The sequence below is a fragment of the Vulpes vulpes genome, chromosome 16 (assembly GCF_048418805.1).
Source record: "Vulpes vulpes isolate BD-2025 chromosome 16, VulVul3, whole genome shotgun sequence".
Classification (NCBI taxonomy): domain Eukaryota; kingdom Metazoa; phylum Chordata; class Mammalia; order Carnivora; family Canidae; genus Vulpes; species Vulpes vulpes.
The window spans coordinates 33,461,521-33,481,357 of record NC_132795.1 but is presented as its reverse complement, the minus strand read 5'-3'; the positions used below and the strand labels follow the sequence as shown (position 1 = coordinate 33,481,357).

The 19,837-nt window shown below is 47.6% G+C and overlaps 2 protein-coding genes across 5 annotated transcripts; both read right to left on the bottom strand.

The window, feature by feature from the left end:
* Window positions 1-572: 572 nt before the first annotated feature.
* On the bottom strand, window positions 573-11,597 carry TSFM (Ts translation elongation factor, mitochondrial). Of its 4 annotated transcripts, none has more exons than XM_072741687.1 (6): window positions 11,471-11,597; window positions 10,958-11,116; window positions 9,781-9,909; window positions 8,479-8,601; window positions 2,911-2,998; window positions 573-1,149 (listed from the first exon to the last, which is right to left on the bottom strand). In XM_072741687.1, the coding sequence occupies exons 1-6, from the start codon at window positions 11,519-11,521 to the stop codon at window positions 743-745; spliced, it is 957 nt and encodes a 318-aa protein (XP_072597788.1). In that variant the 5' UTR covers window positions 11,522-11,597; the 3' UTR covers window positions 573-742. The 4 variants fall into 4 exon arrangements, with proteins under 4 accessions (XP_072597788.1, XP_072597787.1, XP_072597790.1 ...); XM_072741686.1 differs by having other exon boundaries at window positions 11,423-11,571; XM_072741689.1 differs by lacking the exon at window positions 8,479-8,601.
* A 113-nt stretch (window positions 11,598-11,710) lies between these two features.
* On the bottom strand, window positions 11,711-19,789 carry EEF1AKMT3 (EEF1A lysine methyltransferase 3). The gene is made up of 3 exons (XM_072741690.1): window positions 19,424-19,789; window positions 19,169-19,280; window positions 11,711-13,608 (listed from the first exon to the last, which is right to left on the bottom strand). The coding sequence occupies exons 1-3, from the start codon at window positions 19,598-19,600 to the stop codon at window positions 13,217-13,219; spliced, it is 681 nt and encodes a 226-aa protein (XP_072597791.1). The 5' UTR covers window positions 19,601-19,789; the 3' UTR covers window positions 11,711-13,216.
* Between the last annotated feature and the right edge of the window lie 48 nt (window positions 19,790-19,837).

The following is a 19,837-nucleotide window of genomic DNA, read 5'->3' as shown; positions in this document are numbered from 1 at the left end:
AGTCAAGAGGCCCTGCTGAGTTGAGTTCTCTGGATAACTGGGCCACCGGTGAGACCTGTTTCTGGCACAATAATGCCAAAATGTGCCTCACAGCTGTCCAGGAAACCTCAGGCCCCACCCACCTCCACCCCGTCATCCGAAAGAGAAACAGGGCCATGTGTTATTAATTTCAGTCATGAGGCCAGAACCAGTGTGTACACTGCAGAGAGCATCAAAGCACGCTACAGACATCAACAAATGAACCACATTTTCCAGACGACTCGAAGTTTGAGTCAACAATTCCCAAGGAATCCGTGTGGCCCAAGTAATGTAACCGGGGAAGTTCCAAGAGAGCAGCACAGCCCGAAGCACCCCAAAGTGAAAGCAGAATAGGAGTGCTGGGTCACAGAGAAACTGAGGTAGAAATTTTAGGGGTACCATGATAAATCGGGAAGCAACAGCACAACTGCTCATGCCTGCTCTCTCAGACCCTGTCGGCCACCTCCATACGGCCTGCCTGCTGTTTCCTACAGCTGGTCACAAGGTGCAAAAGAGCTAAACCCAGCATTACACAAGCAAGGAAGAGATTCTACTCTCTTTATTATATAGCAATTTTATTTAATGACTCTTCCCACTGAGGATATCATTGCATTATAAACTCCAATGAAAAACAAATTCTGGGTTTGTAGAGGCTGAGGAAATAACTTCTCGGAATGATGTCCAGAGCTAAGAATAAACATCTCCTGGGCCAAGTCTCCGGAACCTATTCGGTTTCTGCTGCCTCTTCACCTTCTCCACATTCAAACCGCACAAAGTCTACTACGGACACCCCTTGAGGCTGCACATACTGTCCCAATGTGATGGAGGGATCCAGCAAGTATGGCTGGGACAGCATCTTGGTTTCCGCCTCTCCCCCAGGCTCATCATCCAAAGAGCCAACAGAGAGAGGGGCCATGCCCACCACATGCTGCCCAAGGCGGCGGCCAAGGTCTTCCAGGCTTGCTTTGCGCTCAGATGTCTCGCAGACCACGAGGGCCCCATACTTCCCGAGCTCCAGGTTGTGGAGGGAGGGGCTGTGCATTGCTCCATGGACATAGGAGCCAACATAGAACCCAGCTGGCACCTTCACCCATGCAGCTCGTTTAAGAGTCATGTTTTCTCCCAGTTTCCCTATAAAAAAGCAAAAACAAGTAACACACTTCCAGAATATGACGCATGTCATAGTACCAAAATATGCATAGAGGTGGCTGAGTCTGGGAGACGGTGCTCTGCATTTACACTGTGGATACTCTGTAAGAAGGAGAGATACCGTTTGCAGTTTAAAGAAGAAAAAGGTATGTGGGAGGAGAGTGTATGGGTAGGAGAAATAATGAATATCTTTATGGAACACCAACAACATGCCACACTGGTATTTAAAAACACAGGCTGTGATGTCACACAGAGCCTGGACTCACGTGTCCATTCTGCACCTTACTGGCAGTAAGTGACTTAATGACATAACCCCATTTATGAATTTATCAAGCTTTCTTTCTTCCTCCATAACATGGAGATGGTATCACTTAAAATAACCTGAAAGCAGGGTTTTTAGGAGACAAAGTAACATATGTAAGAGGACTCATTACATTATCTAGCACATGGTGGCACTCAAATGCTGGCAATTGTTACTATGTTAATCTTAGGCTTAGAGGGCAGCCCGGGTGGCTCAGCGGTTCAGCGCTGCCTTTGGCCCAGGGCGTGATCCTAGAGACCTGGGATCGAGTCCCGCATCGGGCTCCCTACACGGAGCCTGCTTCTCCCTCTGCCTGTGTCTCTGCCTCTGTCTCTCAAAGCTAAATTCTTCTCACGAATACTTTAAAAAACAAAACAAAACAAATTCCAGTTTTCCCGATCTCAGGATGCCATCCTCTCTAACATAGGTCCAAATAAGCCAAAAGGTAGGAAAGGGGTTAGGGGACCCCAAAAGGGATCTGGGTAAATATCCCTGCATTAACCATAGTTATATCTAAAAAATCCAGATATCCAGAAATCAAAAGAAATCTTAAAACGACTCAAAGCATCTAAACAATTGTTAATTCTCAGAAAATGACAAGGTTGCAATACCCAGCTCTTCCAGAATTTCTTAATAAGTCTCATTCACAGCTGTCTGCCTGGTTTCTCAGCTATGACTCACTCAAACATCATACATACTTCACGATAATCTGATAAAAACAGAATTGATGTCTTGACTGGAAACATCAGATGAGCAATAAATTCCCAGCAAGCTCCCACCCAGTCCTACTTCCCTCCTTCCATCAAGGACACGTAGGAAGAGAGCAAAATCCCCAGTAGTTGCGGCACAATGATCCGGAATGTGGTTCCTGTAGCCAGGGGTTCTGAATGAATAAACCTTCACAAATTCAGGATGAGATTTTTCTAAAAAGAGATCAAATCCTACACATGAAGCTCCAAATATTCCTGGGTCCCTTTATAAAGAAGGTGGGATGACCCGTGCTGTACTATGTCTCCCACAGTGTACAGGGTGGTGTCAACTGGAAGGTCAAAGGCAATCCCTGCCTAAAGACATGTTTTGCTTGGTCAGCCTGCAGAGTGCTGAAAATGATTTTAATTAGCTACAAAAATCTAAAAACTGAAGTTTTTTCACATAAAGCTAAATTCTTTTAAAGGAATTTAAAAATCTGACAATGCTGGGACCCCAAAGTAACAACTGGCTAGAGCTTGGTAACCATTTCTTTCAGCAGAGGGTGAGTTTTTCAGGGTGCCCACTGCTCACTTGTGTCTAACACACCATAGAGCCCACTCCTCACGTTCATACTGTCCGATCCTTGCGGGTACACGAGCCTGCAATTCTTGACCTAGGTGCGGAGGATTATCAAAGATCCCAGGAGGGCCGGTTCCTAACTCCCAGTTCCCCCCATCCTTACCAATACTCACCTATTGCTAAGGCTAGCTGATCCTTGAGGCAGCCTTCTTTCTCAGGCCCAGCCGGAAGTTCAGAGAGCTCAGAGGAATTCAAGAAGCCCTAAGTGCACAAAGGAACCGAACAAATCAGTTCTGTCCTAGAGACTAGGCAAAAAGTATATTTCTCAAAAAACGATTTAAGACCATCAAGTATACATTTTTTGGGTTTAAGATTTTTCTTTTTTTCTTTTTTTTTTTTTCTTTCTTTCTCGTTCTCTCTCTCTCCTTCCTTATTTGAGGGAGTGAGTGAGCAAGCACACACATGTGCATGCCTGCAGAGGGCCGGGGCAAAGGGAAGAGAATCTCAAGCAGGCTCTCCGCTGAGGTGCCCCTAAATGAATGTTTTCATTAAGACAAAGATGTTACATATTGATAACAGCTGCATTTTTATTTTATGAGTATTTTATCCTACCACTACACCACCCACAATTCCATCTCAATCCCATCATCCCACCTAACTTCTTGAACTGTAGTTTCCTAGAAATCAGGAACAGTATTTTCAAACAATCATAAAATGTTAGAACTGAAAGACTGGCTGAATAAACAGACCATGGCACAGCCATATAATGGAAAACTACACTGTTGGGAAAAAGAAAACAAAGAAAGATGTGCTTGAGCTGCTACAGAGTATTGCGAGGTTACATTAAGTGAAAAAAGCAAATTAAAAGAGTACATCTATAGGGGCACCTGCATCAGGCTGTGTACTCAGCGGGGAGTCTGCCGGAGATTCTCTCTCTCCTTCTGCCTTTGTACCTTCCCCCTGTGCACACACATACTCTCTCTTTAATAAGTCTTAAAAAAAAAAAAAAAAAAGCCTGAGTGGCTCAGTCAGTTGAGTGTCTGCCTTCAGCTCAAGCCATGATTTTGGGGTGCTGGGATCTGGTCCCACATCAGGCTCCTTACTCAGCAGGGAGTCTGCTTCCCTCTCCCTCTGGCCCTCTCTGCCACTTTTGTTCTCTCATGTGTGCTCAACCTATCAAATAAAATCTTTACAAAGAATTTTTTAATTAAAAAAAAGTATTTATATAAATATGCTATTTTTGCAAAACGACTTAAAAGATACCCAAAACCAATGAAACTGGTTATCTACAGGAGTGGACAAGAATAAGGTAGAAAGGAGAAGGAGTGAGACATCTGTGCATGTGTGTTACAGCTTTAATTTTCAGAATTTTAATGTTTTACATATTCAAAAACAAAATTAGATTATCGAGAATTTGGAGGTAAAACCAAAATTAACTACACAGAAACATAAGACTCTAACTGTATTTCATATGAATAATGCAACTTCACGGAAGGGGGGAAAAACTAATCCAAGTAACTTTCAATATAGTCCTTTGACCATATAACTACAATGTAAAGACAAAAAGGACACCAAAGAAATCTTGAACTCCTTTATAGGTTTGTTATTTGCAGTGGTCAAGTATAGTCACTAAAACAATTCAGTGTTGTATTAGAACAGTGAGAAAATAAGTAACCACTAAAATTGCTAAGAGCCAGCATACTAGTGAGCAAAAAAGACATAAATATAGAATGGGGGAAGGAAAAGAAGAACCCTGTGTGCAGGATTAGAACTGAAACACACACACACACACACACACACACTTCCTGCATCTGTCTGCTGAAAGAGCAAGCAGCAATGATGTCTCAGTAGAAATAAGCATATTTAATGCAAGGATCTAGGTTTCTAAAAACTATTCCCCCCGTTAAAAAGGATGAGGACTCCTTGGAAAAGTGGCTAATTCCACAGGTAGGGCAAGGAAAGTATGACATAGGCCCAGAGTATCTCGTTATGCCAAAAAGTAAGAAAATACTTGAAAATAATAAATACATTCCAAAAAGTCAACAGAGCCAGCTTACACTGGCCAAATCCAGGTATAATTTGAGCATCAAATTGAATAATAGATTATAGGGGCGCCTGGATGGCTTCTGCCTTTGGCTTCTGCCTTTGGCTCAGGTCATGGTCCCGGGGTGCTGGGATCCGGCCCCATGTCAAGCTCCTTGCTCAGTGGGGAGCTTGCTTCTCCCCTCCCTCTACCACTCCCCTGCTTGTGCACTCTCTCTTTCTGTCAAATAAATCAATAAAATCTTTAAAAAAATAGATTATATAATAAATTATAACACACTGTATAAAGTATCCATGAGTTAATGTGTACTAAGTAAAGTACTAACATAGGGAGTAGTCTTTCTTACAGTAGAATGTCAACTAATAAAACTAATACATGTAAAAGAAATTATAAGACTGAGAAAGATAACCATCATGCAACTCTCACAGTAATAGCAGATCCTGACAAGAGTCATGGATGGATGCTAATACCTTCAGGTAAAAGTCTTTTGGGGAACTGGACATTACACAGTCTCAATCTCCCATACAGATTACTTGTTAGTTACAAAGAGGAACAGAATAACTTTACAGTGGAGAAACCTGGAAGATTCTGCCCTAACCAAGAAGAGATCAAAATTAACATCATCAGGTACGTGGGGGTGACTCAGTCAGTTGAGGATCCAACTCTTGATTTCCACTCAGGTCATGATCTCGGGGTTGGGGTAATCGAGGCCCAGGTCGGGCTCCACGCTAAGTGCAGAGTCTGCTTGAGATTCTCTCCTCCTCCCTCTGTCCCTCTCCCACTCACTCGGGGACATGCTCAATCTCACTCTCCCGCTCTCTAAAATAAATAAAATTTTGGGGATACCTGGGTGGCTCAGTGATTGGGCATCTGCCTTTGGCTCCAGGCATGATCCCAGTGTCCCAGGATAGAGTCTGGCATCGGGCTCCCAAGAGGGAGCCTGCTTCTCCCTCTGCCTATGTCTCTGCCTCTCTCTCTGTGTCTCTCATTAATAAATAAAATCTTTAAAAATAAATAAATATATAAATAAAATCTTTAAAAATTAACATCACCAATAATGGGACCAACAGTCATTACATGCCTCCTGATGTGATATTCTGAAAAAAATACAGGATAATTTATTTAATATTCATGCTAAAAAACCCACACTCTGAGTCTAACTATGAAGGAGCATCAGACAAACCCAAGTTAAAAGACCTTCTACAATACTGTCCTATACTCTTCAAAAGAATGTCAGTGCAAGGTGCTTGGTTGGCTCAGTCAAGGAGAGCATGCAACTCTTGATCTCAGGACTGTAAATTCAAGCCCCACCGTGGGTGTGGAGATTATTTAAAAATAGAAGAATCTTTTTTTTTTTTTTTAAGGTCATTGTGGGGATCCCTGGGTGGCTCAGCAGTTTAGCGCTTGCCTTCAGCCCGGGGTGTGGTCCTGGAGACCCAGGATCGAGTCCCACATTGGGCTCCCTGCATGGAGCCTGCTTCTCCCTCTTCCTGTGTCTCTGCCTCTCTCTCTCTCTCTCTCTCTCTCTCTCTCTCTCTCTCTCTGTCTCTCATGAATAAATAAATAAAATCTTAAAAAAAAAAAGGTCAATGTAATGAAAGACAAAGGTTGAGGAACACAGAAAGGAGACTAAAGAGACATGTAAGTAGTTGCAACACACAATACTGGACTGGATTCTGGATCAGAAGTGCTAGCTGACAAAAATATGGCATATATACTATATAAAATATTGTATCAGTGTCAAAATTCTTGAATGTGATTACTGTACTGTAGTTACACAAGAGAATGTTGTTTTTAGGAGATAAATATTCAAGGGAAAAAGGGTCCTGATGTCTGCAACATACTTACAAAAATTTTTTTAAATAGTGATAAGACGCCTGGCTGACTTAGTTGGTTGAGCATGCAACTCTTGATCCTGGGGTTGAGTTCTAGCCCCACACTGGATGTAGAGATTACTTAAGAATAAAGTAAAATAAAATAAAACAGTAATGATAATATAGGTATGTAAAAAAGTGATAAAGCAAATGAGTCAAAATGCTAACAAACTATGAATCTAAATAAAAGTACAATGTAACTTACCGTCGAACACTGGGAACCTTTTCTGTAAGTTCGAATTTTTTTCAAAATAAAAGTTAAAAAAAAATTAAAGATCAAAAGGGAAAAAAATAAAGCTAAAGAAAACCAAAATTTCTTGTACTGATAATGAAACACAGAGTAAAGTAAGTGAATGGCTCTGGGTGACAAATAGAGTTCCTCACAAAGTCAGGATCAGAACCTCGAGGTGTGCCTGGCAGGCTCAGTCATAGAGCATGTGACTCTTGTTCTTGGGGTCGTGAGTTTGAGCCCCACTTTGAGGGTAGAGTTTACCAAAGAAGGAAGGAAGGAAGGAAGGAAGGAAGGAAGGAAGGAAGGAAGGAAGGAAGGAAGGAGGAAGAATAGAACTTCTAGTTCAAGTGGCTCATCTATTCAACACAATTCTAAAAAACAATCTTCACATGGTTTTCCATATAATGACTATTTAATGCCAGTAATAATTTTTTTTAAGATTATCTTATTTATTTATTCATGAGAGACACACAGAGAGAGGCAGAGACACAGGCAGAGGGAGAAGCAGCCTCCCTGCAGGAAGCCAAAGTGGGACTCGATCCCAGGACCCAGGCTCACGACCTGAGCCAACTCAACCACTGAGTTACCCAGGCGTCCCTAATGTCAGTAATAATTAACGTTTTCCACAAACTCTCAAGAGAAGGATAAACCGGAGGAAAGAGGTGGTACTAAACACAAAATAACTGTTGACAGTAAGGGTGAATCAAAGGTACACTGATATAATTCCATCCTGGTCCTCCTATGGACAAAAACACGCTTATTCTCCTAAATTCTACCTTCTCCAATAAATGTATTTAGAATTTCTTTCCTTAAAAAAAAAAAAAAGAAAAGAAAAGAAAAGAAAAAGAAAGAACTCCTTCCCTCAGGCCATTCTAGATTTCTGAATACAAAGCTTCACCTGATTGGGCGCCTGGGTGGCTCAGTTGGTTAAGTTTCTGACACTTATTTCAGCTCAGGTCATGTTGCTGGATCAAGCCCCACACTGAGCCCCCTATGTGCAGCCCAGCATAGGGCTCTGCATTCAGTGGGGAGTCGGCTTGGGAGTCTCCCTTCCCTCCCTTAGAGGAGCCTGATGTGGGATTCAATCCCAGGACCCCGGGATCACATCCTAAGCCAAAGGCAGATGTTCAACCACTGGAGCCGCCGAGGTGCCCCACAAGTAAGTCTTTAAAAAAGAATAAAGCTTCACCTTATTTGACAGGCTCTACCTCACTGTCCTTCATTCTTTCATTCATCAGATTTAATGAGCCCCAACCAAATGCTAGGCCCACTCCTCTTCCACCAGAGATACAGTAGTGAAAAGACAAAATCTCTGCCTCATGAAGCTCTCATTCTTTTGGGGAGATTAAACAACATACGAATAAGTAAAAACATAAAATACAGAATTATAACAAAAATCTTTAAATGAAACAAAATAAGGGGATAGTGCAACAGGAAGGCTACCCGTCTCCAAAGAGATAATATTTATGCAAGAACATGAAGTAAGGGAGTGAGATATGAGAATGTGTGAAAAAAAGGAAATAGCAAAGACCCTGTGAAAGGAGTGTGTGTGTGTAAATCCAGCACGTTGAGACACAATTCCAAAACTCACTTTACTGTATGTGGAGAGTTGATCCTTTAGGTTCTGACAATGCAACAAGGTTCCCAGGGCGACTTGCTGGACCAACTGTTGAAATTTTAAATTTCTGGAAACAAAATCTGTCTCACAGTTTACCTGGCGGGAACAAATTGATGTTGCTGTATAAGCTGCTTCTGAACAGTTTGCAAAAGTGCCTTTAAAATCAGAGTAAACCAAGGTATTACAGAAGAAGCTTCAGACTCAACAAAACAGACATAAATGACCCTCGAATTTTAAGGCTGCAGTTCCTCTCCTAGCTTGAGGCCAGAAACTCAATGAGGTGATTCCTGCTGTGCCAATGAGTTAGGAACTGACCCCCATATTCAAAAGATGGTTCCCTAATGTCCCCAAAGGAGTCATTACACCTTTACCACTTGCCCGTAGCTGTGGGCCATCACTACCTCGTTCTCCAGACTCCTCCAACACCAAACCACTTTTGCAGTCAGCCTGCTTATCTCCTTTTCTCACTCTATGCTAACATACATCTGATTCTTCACCAATTGAGGCCCCTACACCTCCTCTAAAACAGCTACACACTATCCACCGACTAATTAATATAATTCCTAGCTTTAAAATCTAACTGTTCCAGGAAACAATCAGTGACGAGGTATAAGGCTGCAGGAGACTCCCACTGAGACGTACAGGTTTTCCCCACTATCTGAACGTACGGCGTTCCTATGAAACCTTTTGTAAGCCAAAATGGCATAAAGTGAAAAATCAATTACCATTAATTTATATGGAAATGGATGTACAAAACAAATTGATGTATGAAATAAATCAATGGAAAGCACAGATGCTCACAAAGTTCAAAGCTATGGCGGCTTGATGCTGAGATGCGCAGAGTAGCTGGGGGGGGGGGGCAACTCCTGTTGCGAGGGTGCCCCCTGCCTCTACGATGAATCAGTGCAAAACCAACACTAACTGCTATTTTCACTTTTTGCCTTTTTTTTTCATAAAAGTGAAAAGTACTCTTTGGATTGAACAAAAAACAAAAACAGGTGTATGACTGTAGGTCTTTTGTAAAAGCAAAATGCATTAAGTGAACTTTTGAAACGTGGGGGTATCTGTAACATTTCTGACTTTCGAGGCCTTTAACGGCCAACACACCCAGCCACTCCTATACTTAAGTGAACTCACAATAACCGTGATCTCACCAGTTTTCTCCCAACAACCGTGTGCACTTCGCAAACACCTCTTCTTTAAGGCTACGAAGGGTCTAGCACACAGCTCTCCACCCAAAGGGCAGCTGATTTATCTGGAATCCTGACAGCTCACCTCTACCAACACGGTTGCGTTTCCATCCTGAAGCAGCCCAATCAGGCCTTCTTTAGTCTTCCTGCCGTGGAGTTTGGCAGCTCTGCTCCAGCCTTCCTTCTGGGCCTGCTTGTGCAGCCAGCTCTCTGCCTATAAATTAAAAACAGGGCAGATGACAAAGTCACAGAATTTAGAACTGAACGGGGTTCTAAAATATGTTCAGGTTCCCTAATTCTGTTTCTCGTCAATCCTATAACGGAAACTAAAGCAGTCTATCGTTTACTGGCAGCCTACCACTGAACGCCAAATACCAGGCATTGTGCCTGATGCTTCGGATAAATTTAATTTTCACAACAACCCTATGGACCAGACAGCAGTATTTTTTTTTATTATTATGTACAGACAAGAACAACGTGACTCTGAAAGATCAAGGTGTCCAAGATCACAGGGTTAGTGTGAGGGCACCATAGTGTGAGTCCTGGTGTGTGGGGCTCCCAAGGCTCACACAAGGCCTTGAGCTCCAAGCACCAGCAAACAGCAGAGCAGTGGTGCTTGGAAGAGTGTTACCCACGGGATCCTGGTCAACTGCTTTGGAGTCAAAGGGTGAGGTCGGCACTTATGTGTGCATCCTACCCCGAGGGGCGCCTGGGTGGCCGAGCCTTGGGCTCAGGCCGGGATCCTGGGGTCTGTCACGCATTGGGGCCCGCGGGGAGCCTGCCTCTCTCTCTGGGTCTCTCATGAATGAATAAATAAAAATCTTTAAAAATAGGGACGCCTGGGTGGCTCAGTCGGTTGAGTGTCTGCCTTCAGCTCAGGTCAGGATCCAGGGCCCTGGGATTGAGTCCCGCATCAGGCTCCCCTACTGACTAGGGAGCCTGCTTCTCCCTCTGCCTCTGCCGCTCACCCTACTTGTGCTCTGTCAAATAAATAGATAAAATATTTTTAAAAAAATCTTTAAAAATAGGGGCAGCCCGGGTGGTTCAGCAGTTTAGCGCTGGCTTCGGCCCAGGGCACGACCCTGGAGACCCGGGACCGAGTCCCACGTCGGGCTCCCTGCGTGGAGCCTGCTTCTCCCTCTGCATCTCTCCTGAATAGATAAAATCTTAAAAAAAAAAAAAATGCTGCCCAGGGTTCTGGGTTAGGGTCCCTGGGCAGCACGGCCCCGCCCCTGAGGTCGCCCCGGCCCCCCGCCCCCCACCTGCTTGAGATCCCCGCCGCAAGCCTCCAGAGCCTTCTTGCAGTTCACAAAGGAGTAGCCTGTTCTTCGCCGCAGCTTCACGAGGGCGTCCTTGCTCGAGGCCGACGACCACAGCCATGGACCCGCGTGGAAGGGGCGCGGCCGAGGCGGGGGCCCGGCCTGCGAGGGAGGAGGGAAAGCCTGAGCCGCCGGCGCCGCGGGGAGCGGGATGGGGGGGAGCCCACGGGGGATGGGACGGGGAAGAGGGAGGGGGGAGGGGGGGGAGGCCGGGCACCGCGGGAGCCCGGGCGGGGGAGCGCGCAGGGAGGCCGCCCTAGGAGACCCGGTGCTCCCGGGGCGGGGGAGGACCAGGCGCCGCGGGAGCCCGGGCGGGGGAGCGCGCAGGGAGGCCGCCCTAGGAGCCCCGGGGCTCCCGGGGCTCCCGGGGCGGGGGCGGCGGGGACGGGGGCTGCGTCCCGAGCGCACCCGGAAGTCCCAGGACGAAGGCGCGGGGCCGGGGCCCAGGCCCCTCACCGAGCAGCCCCGCGCGGCCGCGAAGAGGCGCCAGGGCCGCAGGAGCGACATGTCCGCGGCCCGCGCGCGAGGACACCGGCTACGGCGCGGCGGCGGGGCCAGAGCTCGGGCGCCAGCGCCAGGCGGGACGGCGCCACCTGCCGGCCGGGCGGCCACACGCGCCGCCCCGCTGCCCGCCCCGGGTGAATACCGGAGGCCACCGGGCACGGGGGCGCGAAATAACGCTCCGAGGCACGTGGACACACTTCACGTTCCTTTATTTCCAGTCCTGTTTCACAGTCGTCATCCATTTGGGACTCTCGGCGGACCCGGCAGGTGGGCGGGTGGGTTCAGGAATGTGGCCAAAGGCCGCGGGGCAGGCAGCGGGGGGAGCCCTTTCACCAGACCCTGGGACTAGTCGCTGACCCAGCAAAGTACGGGTGGCGCGTCGACCCGCTGGAGGCCGCGGCTGCGCCAGGCCTCAGGGCACTAGGAAGGCGTGAGCCACACCCCTGCCCTTGCCGGTAGTCTAGGGGTGGGAAGCAGGGGACAGACCGGTACCATGCAAGCCGAGTAAGTCCCTAAGATGACCAGTGAAAGGGTCTACAGGGAGAGAGAAATCACATCCAAACAGGAGGCTCCGTAAAAGCTTTCTTCAGGAAAGCGGCTAAGAGTAATGAAGATTTTGAGAGGTAGAAAGAGCTCTTCCAGGCAGGGAATCATCAAAAAGAATGAAGAAAACAGGGCAACTTGGGTGTGGAAATAGGGAACAAAGAGTAGACATTTGGAATTTGTCCAGAGGTTGCAATACATGTAGGAAACCAGTTGAAATAGAAGGGTCATTTGGGATCACATGGGATAGACTGAGTACCAAGCCAAGGAGCTTTACTCTTGCGGTAGGCAGCAGAAGCTGGTCAGAGCTGATTTTGGAAGATCAAAAGAGTTTGATAAATGGCTTAAAGGAGAGAGAATGGAGGCCAGGAGTCCAGAGGAAGAGATACGTGGCCCAAGGAGTAAAGAGAGCCCCAAGCCCCACAGTGGGAAGAGAAAAGAGGTGAAAGACAAAATACACTAGCAAGGAAGGACCAACAGGGCTTGGAAACCTAAAGAAAACTCAAAGATGAGAAGAACCTAGTACTTGGTGATCATGGCTCCAGCTCCAAAAAAGGATAAAGAAGCTGTAGCCCAAAGGACAGCTCTGCTGCCTGTCCCAGCTTCCGGGCAGGGAGGACTTGGCCCAGTTAGAGCCATGGTCACGCCAGATTCTGCCTCCAGAAGCAAGAAGTGGGTGGCCTGAGGTTTCTACCTTTCTAGCCCCCCAGCAGAAGCCTGAGTTCTTTGGATGCAGAGATGACCTTCCTTCCCTTTAAAAAAAAAAAACTCCATGAGAATCTAGCAGGGTCCATTCCATATTCTATATAGAAAAACAACAGCAGGACTGGAAGAGTTCAGGGCCAGTCTCTCTGCAGCCACTGTTCTCACCTCCCATTTGCCACCCCTACCCCTAAAAATCCTGGACACCTTTCCTATCTTCGTCCTCTGAGAACAGGAATTGGGAACTTCCTTTGTGCTCTATCCTAGTGCTCTAAGATTCCCAACAAGCAGGCACTTTCCTGCACCCACCCAAGAGTATCTGGGGGAACAGAGAGGGAAGGAGGAAAGGGAAGGGCAAGGGAAACCCATACTCTTCTTCCTCGTGTTTGTGGCTTTGGAGATACAGCAGTTCCTTTCCTAGGACAAGGGGTTCAGAGGAGCAGAAGGGTGATGTCAAGCAGGTCTTGGTTCCCTGTGCCTGGCCCTATAGATGTTGACATTCTCATCCTCATCCCGCTGGGCCAGCTCCAGTTGGAAATGTTGGGGCAGGAGGTGCTGAAAGAAGCTCTCTGTCCCGTGCTCCTCTCTCATCTTGGAGGCCAGATAGATGGTGCCATGGGGCCCGCATAGATGTTGGAGGGTGCCCAGCAGCAGTGGGAAGGTGGGCTCCAGGTACACGATATCAGCCCCCAGCACCAGGTCATAGTCTCCAGGGAAGACATGCTGGTCAATCCCCCAGGACAAGGCGCGGACCTGGGCCCGGCCTCCAGCCGGCACATTGGCCTGGACGTTGCCCTGGATCTGCTCTAGGGCCAGGGGCAGGTCAGTGATGGTAACATCCCCCCCTGAGAGAGAGGAAGGAGGAGAAATGCAAGTCAGAGGGACCAACCAAGGGGTCTCGGCTCCTACCCAGAAGGTCCAGAGACTGCAGGGCCTAGAGGACAGTGTTTTTACAGCCCAAAGTGCGCACCGTGGCTTTTAGTTACCCTAACCACCATCTCACCCACTGTTGTTCTCATTATTCTAAGTTCAACAGCATCAACATTCTCTCTGGGCTAATCTGCAACCTCTCTGCCCAACACACAACCATCAGGTATCAGCAGAAGCCTGGGCAGGACCAAGCTGGAGATGAGCTGTGCACCCAGCCCCTACCGACCCAAACCAAACTTTGTGGGTCTGGAAAGCTTCCCAGAAGACATGGCCTCAGCAAGCCTTAAAGGACAAGTAGGAGTTAGTTAGGTGGAGCTTTCCAAGCAGAGAACAGAAAGCACAAAGGCCCGGGGGCGAGAGCATGGCATATTTGAGGAAGACTGACTCTTGGAGGATGTGGAAAGGAGGAGAAAAATGTCAAGACCTGAGAATAATAATGACATGCTGAAGAGACTCAGGCTTGATCCTGAGGGTGGTAGGTTTTAATAGATGGAAGCAGATAATCAGACTAGCACCTCAGAATGCTTCATTCATGCAAGAAATATATGTGCTGAGCACCTACTAAGTTCTGGCAGTACAGTAGTGAGCAAGACAAAACCTCAGCCTTCCATGAGTTTTATTAGAGAAGTAGAGGCACACTAGGGACTGCAAAACTCATCGTAATCAGGACGACTACTACAGAAACAGGAGGTAAAAAAAAAAAAAGAAAAAAGAAAAAGAAACAGAAGGTACCAAGAATTCATTCATATTATCTGCCTATATGTCAGGTGCTGAGAATATAGCAGTGAACCAATCAGACAATCCCTCCACTCACAAGGATTATGGTCTAGTGATAAAAAAAAAGGGGGGGGGGGCAACAAACAAATAAAAGGAAATACACTGTACATCCAATGCTATGGTGAAGCATTAAGCAGAGAAGGGGGATAAGAATTGCTTCAGAGCTGGGGCAGGGAATGTAATTTTACATTGAGTGGTTAAGAAAAGCCTCACTAAACAGATTGTGTTTGGGCAAAGACCTGAAGGAAATGATGCAGCAAACCATGTGGACCACTCAGGCTAAATGTACCAAATAAGGGACCAACGAGTGCAAAGACCTTGAGGCAGGAGTGTGTCAGCAGGTCTGAGAAAGGTTAGGAAGGCCAGTGGCTGGAGCAGAGTCTGCTTGAGATGCTCTCTCCCTCCCCCTCCTCTCTAAATAAGTAAAAATCTTTAAAATAAACAAAGGAGAGGCACCTGGGTGGCTCAGTGGTTGTGTGTTTGCCTTTGGCTCAGGTCGTGATCCCAAGTCCTGGGATCAAGTCCCACATCAGGCTCCCCGCAGGGAGCCTGCTTCTCTCTCTGCCTATGTCTCTGCCTTTCTCTCTGTGTCTCTCATGAATAACTAGAATCTTAAACAAATCAGTAAAAGGATCATTCTGGCTGCTGTGACGAGAAAGGACTGCATGGCGGTGAGGTCAGATGCAAAGAGCCCAATTAGGAGGCAGCTACAGTGACCCAGGGGAGAGGTGATGCTCAATTGAACCAGGGCATAGCCACATCTAAGAAATGTCAAAATCCAAAATGATTTTGAAGGTACAGTTAACAGGATTTGCTGACAGACGGGACATGAAGCACTAGAGAGGGAGATGTTGACAATGTCTCCAAAGAGGTTTGGCCCAACTAGAAGACCGAATTGTTATTTACTCCGGAGGAGGAAGGCTGTAGGAGGTACAGGACTGGACAAGAAGATCATGAGTTCCTTTCTAAGTGTGACATGACCATCAGACAACCACATGAAGATATCGGGTAGGTAGGTGGTTCCTCCAACAAATCTAGAGATGGAAATGGGAGAGTTATGGGGTCATGAGCATAGAAAGGGGATTTAAAGCCATAAGGTGATGGGATTGCTTGGGAGTGAGCGTAGACAGAAAAGGGAAGGGGTCAAAGGACCACTCTGGGGCCCTGGGGCACTCAAACTTCCAGTTGTCAAAATGAAACGAAATGAACCAAGAGAGGAGATTGGAAAGAATGCCAGTGAGGTAGGCAGAAAGCAAAAGTGTAGTATCCTGGAAATGAAGCATTTCAAGGAGGAGGGAGAGTCAAATGCTGCAAAGTCAAGTCGAGTAGGCTCATAACTGACTCCTGTACTTACCAAGATGGAGCTGGAAATGCAGCTCACCACTTTGACTGCTGCAACTGAGGATGGAAATGGGGAATAGATTGAGGGAAGAAGAATAAGGCAGGTACTACCAGACGATGAGGATTACTCTTTTGAGTTTTGTTGTAAAGCAGAACAGAGAAATCAGTGGTAACTAAAAGAATATGTAGGACCAGGACACCTGGGTGGCCCAGCGGTTGAGCATCTACCTTCGGTTCAAGTCACGATCCCGGGGTCTGGGATCGAGTTCCGCATTGGGCTCCCTTCCTGGGAACTTGCTTCTCCTTCTGCCTATGTCTGTGCCTTTCTGTCTCTCATAAATAAATAAATAAAAATCCTTAAAAAAAAATATGTAGGGCCAATAGTTTTTTCTAAGAGAAAATATAGTGTATTTATAGATGTATATAGATGTGTGTGTGCCTATATAGAATGTTCCAGAGAAAAGGAAAAAAAGAAAAAAGAAAAGAAAAGGAAAAGGTGATAGTGCAGGGGGGAGTGGGGATGGGGAGGGGGTCTGCTGGAACAATGTCTTTGAGTAGATGAGAAGGTTTGGGGTCTTGTAACAAGTGGAGGGCTTGACCTTAGGTGGGATCACACGGTGTTTATCCATGGTAACAGGAGAGAAAGCCCTTGAAACAAACAGTGAGGTGAGTAAACATTCCAATAGGAATGTGTGAGCATTTTCTATAAGAAAATAGAAGCATTTAGAAGAGATGGGGAACAAAGTCATCAGCTGTGGGTGAAGACAGGAGAGGAGGCATTTAGAAGTTTGAAGGGCAAGAAGGTAAGAAACATGTTTAGGAGAGTGGAGGAAGGATCCCTGGGTGGCGCAGCGGTTTGGCGCCGGCCTTTGGCCCAGGGCGCGATCCTGGAGACCCCGGATCGAATCCCACGTCGGGCTCCCGGTGCATGGAGCCTGCCTTCTCCCTCTGCCTGTGTCTCTGCCTCTCTCTATCTCTCTCTGTGACTATGACAAATAAATAAAAATTTAAAAAAAAAAAAAAAAGGAGAGTGGAGGAATATGTGGACAAGGGAGGTGTAACAGACTAGCTGGGCAGCACTTAAGGACCCACCTAAGGTTCGTCACAAATTCAAAATGAAACCAGTCAGCACGATGGTTTATATACTTAAGGAGGGCCTAAGCTAGCCTGGAGGTGGCCTTCCCCTGGAAGTGATGTTTGAGCTGAGCGCTGAAGGATGCGTATGAATTAACAAGGTGGCCCAAGGATTCCAGACATACAGTCTGTGGGGAGACTCCATGGATGGAAACATCCAGACTTGAGGCACTGACAGAGAGCACGAGGAGTACAGGAGGGAGGCAGAGGCACAGAAAGAGGCCAGAGAGGGAGGCAGGACCTTGGAGGCCACGCTAAAGGTATTGGCTTGATCTGGAAAGCACAAGTGGATGATGGGAGGGAAAGGTGATTACAATTGCACTTTGAAAAGATCACTCTGCTGCACAGGAGTGGGCAGAGGTCAATGTGGGGGCAAGAAGTCAAAGCAAGAAGACAACTTTGCCTGGATGTAGTCGGAGAGTGACAGCGGTGGTATGGACTGGGGAGCCATCGGTGTCAATGGGAAAAAAAAAAAAAAGTGAGATTTAAGAGGTTTTTAGGAGAAAACATCATCAGTAGGACTTGACTAATGGATATGGGAGTGAGAAAAAGGGACGCGTCAAAGGTGATATCTAGGTTTCCCACTGCGTTAGTGGTGTGATTAACTGAGATGGGAAAGCCTGAAGGAGAAACAGCCCAGGTGCAGGAAGATCACAAGATCTAGATTCGATGTGCTAACCTTCCTATGGGAAAGCTAGAAGACACTTGTGAAAACTCAGGGAAGAAAGAGCAGTGAGGGGATCCCCGGGTGGCTCAGAGGTTTGGCGCCTGCCTTTGGCCCAGGGCATGATCCTGGAGTCCCGGGATCGAGTCCTGCGTTGGCTCCTGCAATGGAGCCTGCTTCTCCCTCTGCCTATGTCTCTGCCTCTCTCTCTCTAACAGGAATGAATAAATAAATCTTTAAAAAAAAAAAAGAAAAAAAGAAAAGAAAAGAAAGAGCAGTGACCTGAACCAGAGATGGTAGGAAGAGGAGCAGACAAGTGGGGAAATGTTAAAGACGTATGACCCACAAGTCTGACTGCCAGGATGTGACCAGGAGAGGGCAAGGGGCAAGAGGACACCCAGGTTTCTTACTTGGCAGCTGAATAGGGAGCAAAGGAGGTCTTTCAGCAAATGCAAGTAGGTGTTCCCAACCACATTACACGCTTTTCTCCCGTTTTAGCATAACTGCACACCTCTCCTCCACTCATCCTTTGTGGAAAACTGCTTTTTAACACTTCCTTGGTTCTTTATGAGCCTGCTGTGTTTGTTCACCTTCTCATCTGACAGAGCTGCTTTTTGAATTCCCAGGGAGTCAGGGGAGATCACAGCCAGAGGTCGTCTACTGGCTCTGTGTATACATCACCATAATTCCAGTACTGTAACATCTTCCCCCACCTTCCCCTGCTAGACCATAAGCTCCTCAGGAACAGGAAATGTGTCTTAGTCACTGTTGTATCCCAAAACCCGGCATGATAGAAGACTCCAAATAGATATTGATTGAATGAATAGGAAAATGAATGCCTGCCTCTGGGAAGACTTCCCTGAATGTGACCTAGCTGTGTTCTCAGGAACAAAGACATTTGCATTACTAAGGAGATGGCATCATAAGGGTTTCAAATGAATGTTCTGGGTGAGGTTTTGCCTGCCCATTAGATTATAAATTGAGAAAGAGTTTCCTTTGTAATTCTGGATTCTCCACCAAAGAAACAAAATTGTCCTTACTTTTTCCTTTCCCAAGTCTTCGGTGCTTAATTTCTAGCCCCATTAGCCCGACAAAGCACACCCCAGACCTCAAGAACTCCAGCTTATTTCTCCCAAGCATTCAAAAGCATTCGATAAAAATCGAAAAATTTTTTCATAATAAAGTTATAAAGCGCTCCTCAGATTTCGTACATGCAGATTGCTCCCCCTACAGAACGCCCCCAAAGATGCGTTTTTACAAAGTACCATGCTGAAAGCAAAGGCGGTTTTAAGGGACAGCACTGCCCATGAAACCACAAAGAGCAAAAAGGTAGAAAAAAAAAAAAAGCGCAAAAAGATAGAAAAAGCTCCTTTTACTAAGGCCTGCCCTCAATCTGACCCCCCGGGTGTTTTCTCGGGCACGGAGGAGGAAGCGCTCGCGCACGCGCACGCACTCGCAGGCACACGGCTCCTTCAAGCCCCTGGTCTGGTCCCGAACCACTCCCCGCTCCCAAGAAGCGCGGGAGCGACACGTGGCCGCCGCCCGGGCTGCCCACGCACCCTGCAGCGCCGCCAGGATCCCCACGATGCCCGTCCCTGCTCCCAGCTCGATCACTTTCTTGCCTCGGAAGTCCACATTTTCACTTTCAAAATAGTTGCAGAGGCTCAGAGCCTACGGGGCGACAAAAGGGAGAGAGAGACACCGCGGCGGGGCCGGCTCCCTACGGCGCAGCGAGAGCCCGGGGCCACTCCGCCCCCGCCGCTCCGCCCGCCCCGCCCGGGACCCCCCCCCCCCCCGCTCCGCCAGCGCCTCACCGCGTCCCACACGCGCGCCGCCACCCCCAGGCGGGCCCCGAAGTTCTGTGTGATGCTCAGCACGTGCCCACAGAAACAGAACCGGCTCTTTTCCGAGTAAGAGTCCGCGAAGAGCCCGACTTCCTGCGGGAACACGGCCTCGGGCTCGGACTCCCGCTCCGGACCCGGGGCCGCCATCCGGCCGAGCGCGCCCCGGCCCCGCCGCAGCGCCCGCACCCCCGGCCCGCGGCTCCGGGCCCCGCCTCCCCGAGTCCGGCTTCCTGGAGGTGGGATGAGGAGCCGCCCCTCCCGCTCCCGGCCCCTCTCGGACCGCGCGGGGCGGGCCCGGGGGACGGGGCAGACGAGTGAGGGGCTGGCTATAGGAAGCGGGCCCCGGGGGCCCCTCACCTGCGGGTGCACAGGTGCCTGCGACTA

Excerpts from the sequence above, each read along its gene's own strand:
- TSFM (XM_072741686.1), bottom strand. The coding sequence starts at position 11,521 with ATGTCGCTCCTGCGGCCCTGGCGCCTCTTCGCGGCCGCGCGGGGCTGC. Across the intron at positions 11,117-11,422 it reads CTTCGTCCTGGGACTTCCGG|GCCGGGCCCCCGCCTCGGCC; the intron begins GTGCGCTCGGGA and ends CCTCCCTCGCAG. Across the intron at positions 2,999-8,478 it reads AACTCTCCACATACAGTAAA|GGCTTCTTGAATTCCTCTGA; the intron begins GTGAGTTTTGGA and ends TTGTGCACTTAG.
- EEF1AKMT3 (XM_072741690.1), bottom strand. The coding sequence starts at position 19,600 with ATGGCGGCCCCGGGTCCGGAGCGGGAGTCCGAGCCCGAGGCCGTGTTC. Across the intron at positions 19,281-19,423 it reads CGGCGCGCGTGTGGGACGCG|GCTCTGAGCCTCTGCAACTA; the intron begins GTGAGGCGCTGG and ends GTCGCCCCGTAG. Across the intron at positions 13,609-19,168 it reads GATCCTGGCGGCGCTGCAGG|GGGGGGATGTTACCATCACT; the intron begins GTGCGTGGGCAG and ends CCTCTCTCTCAG.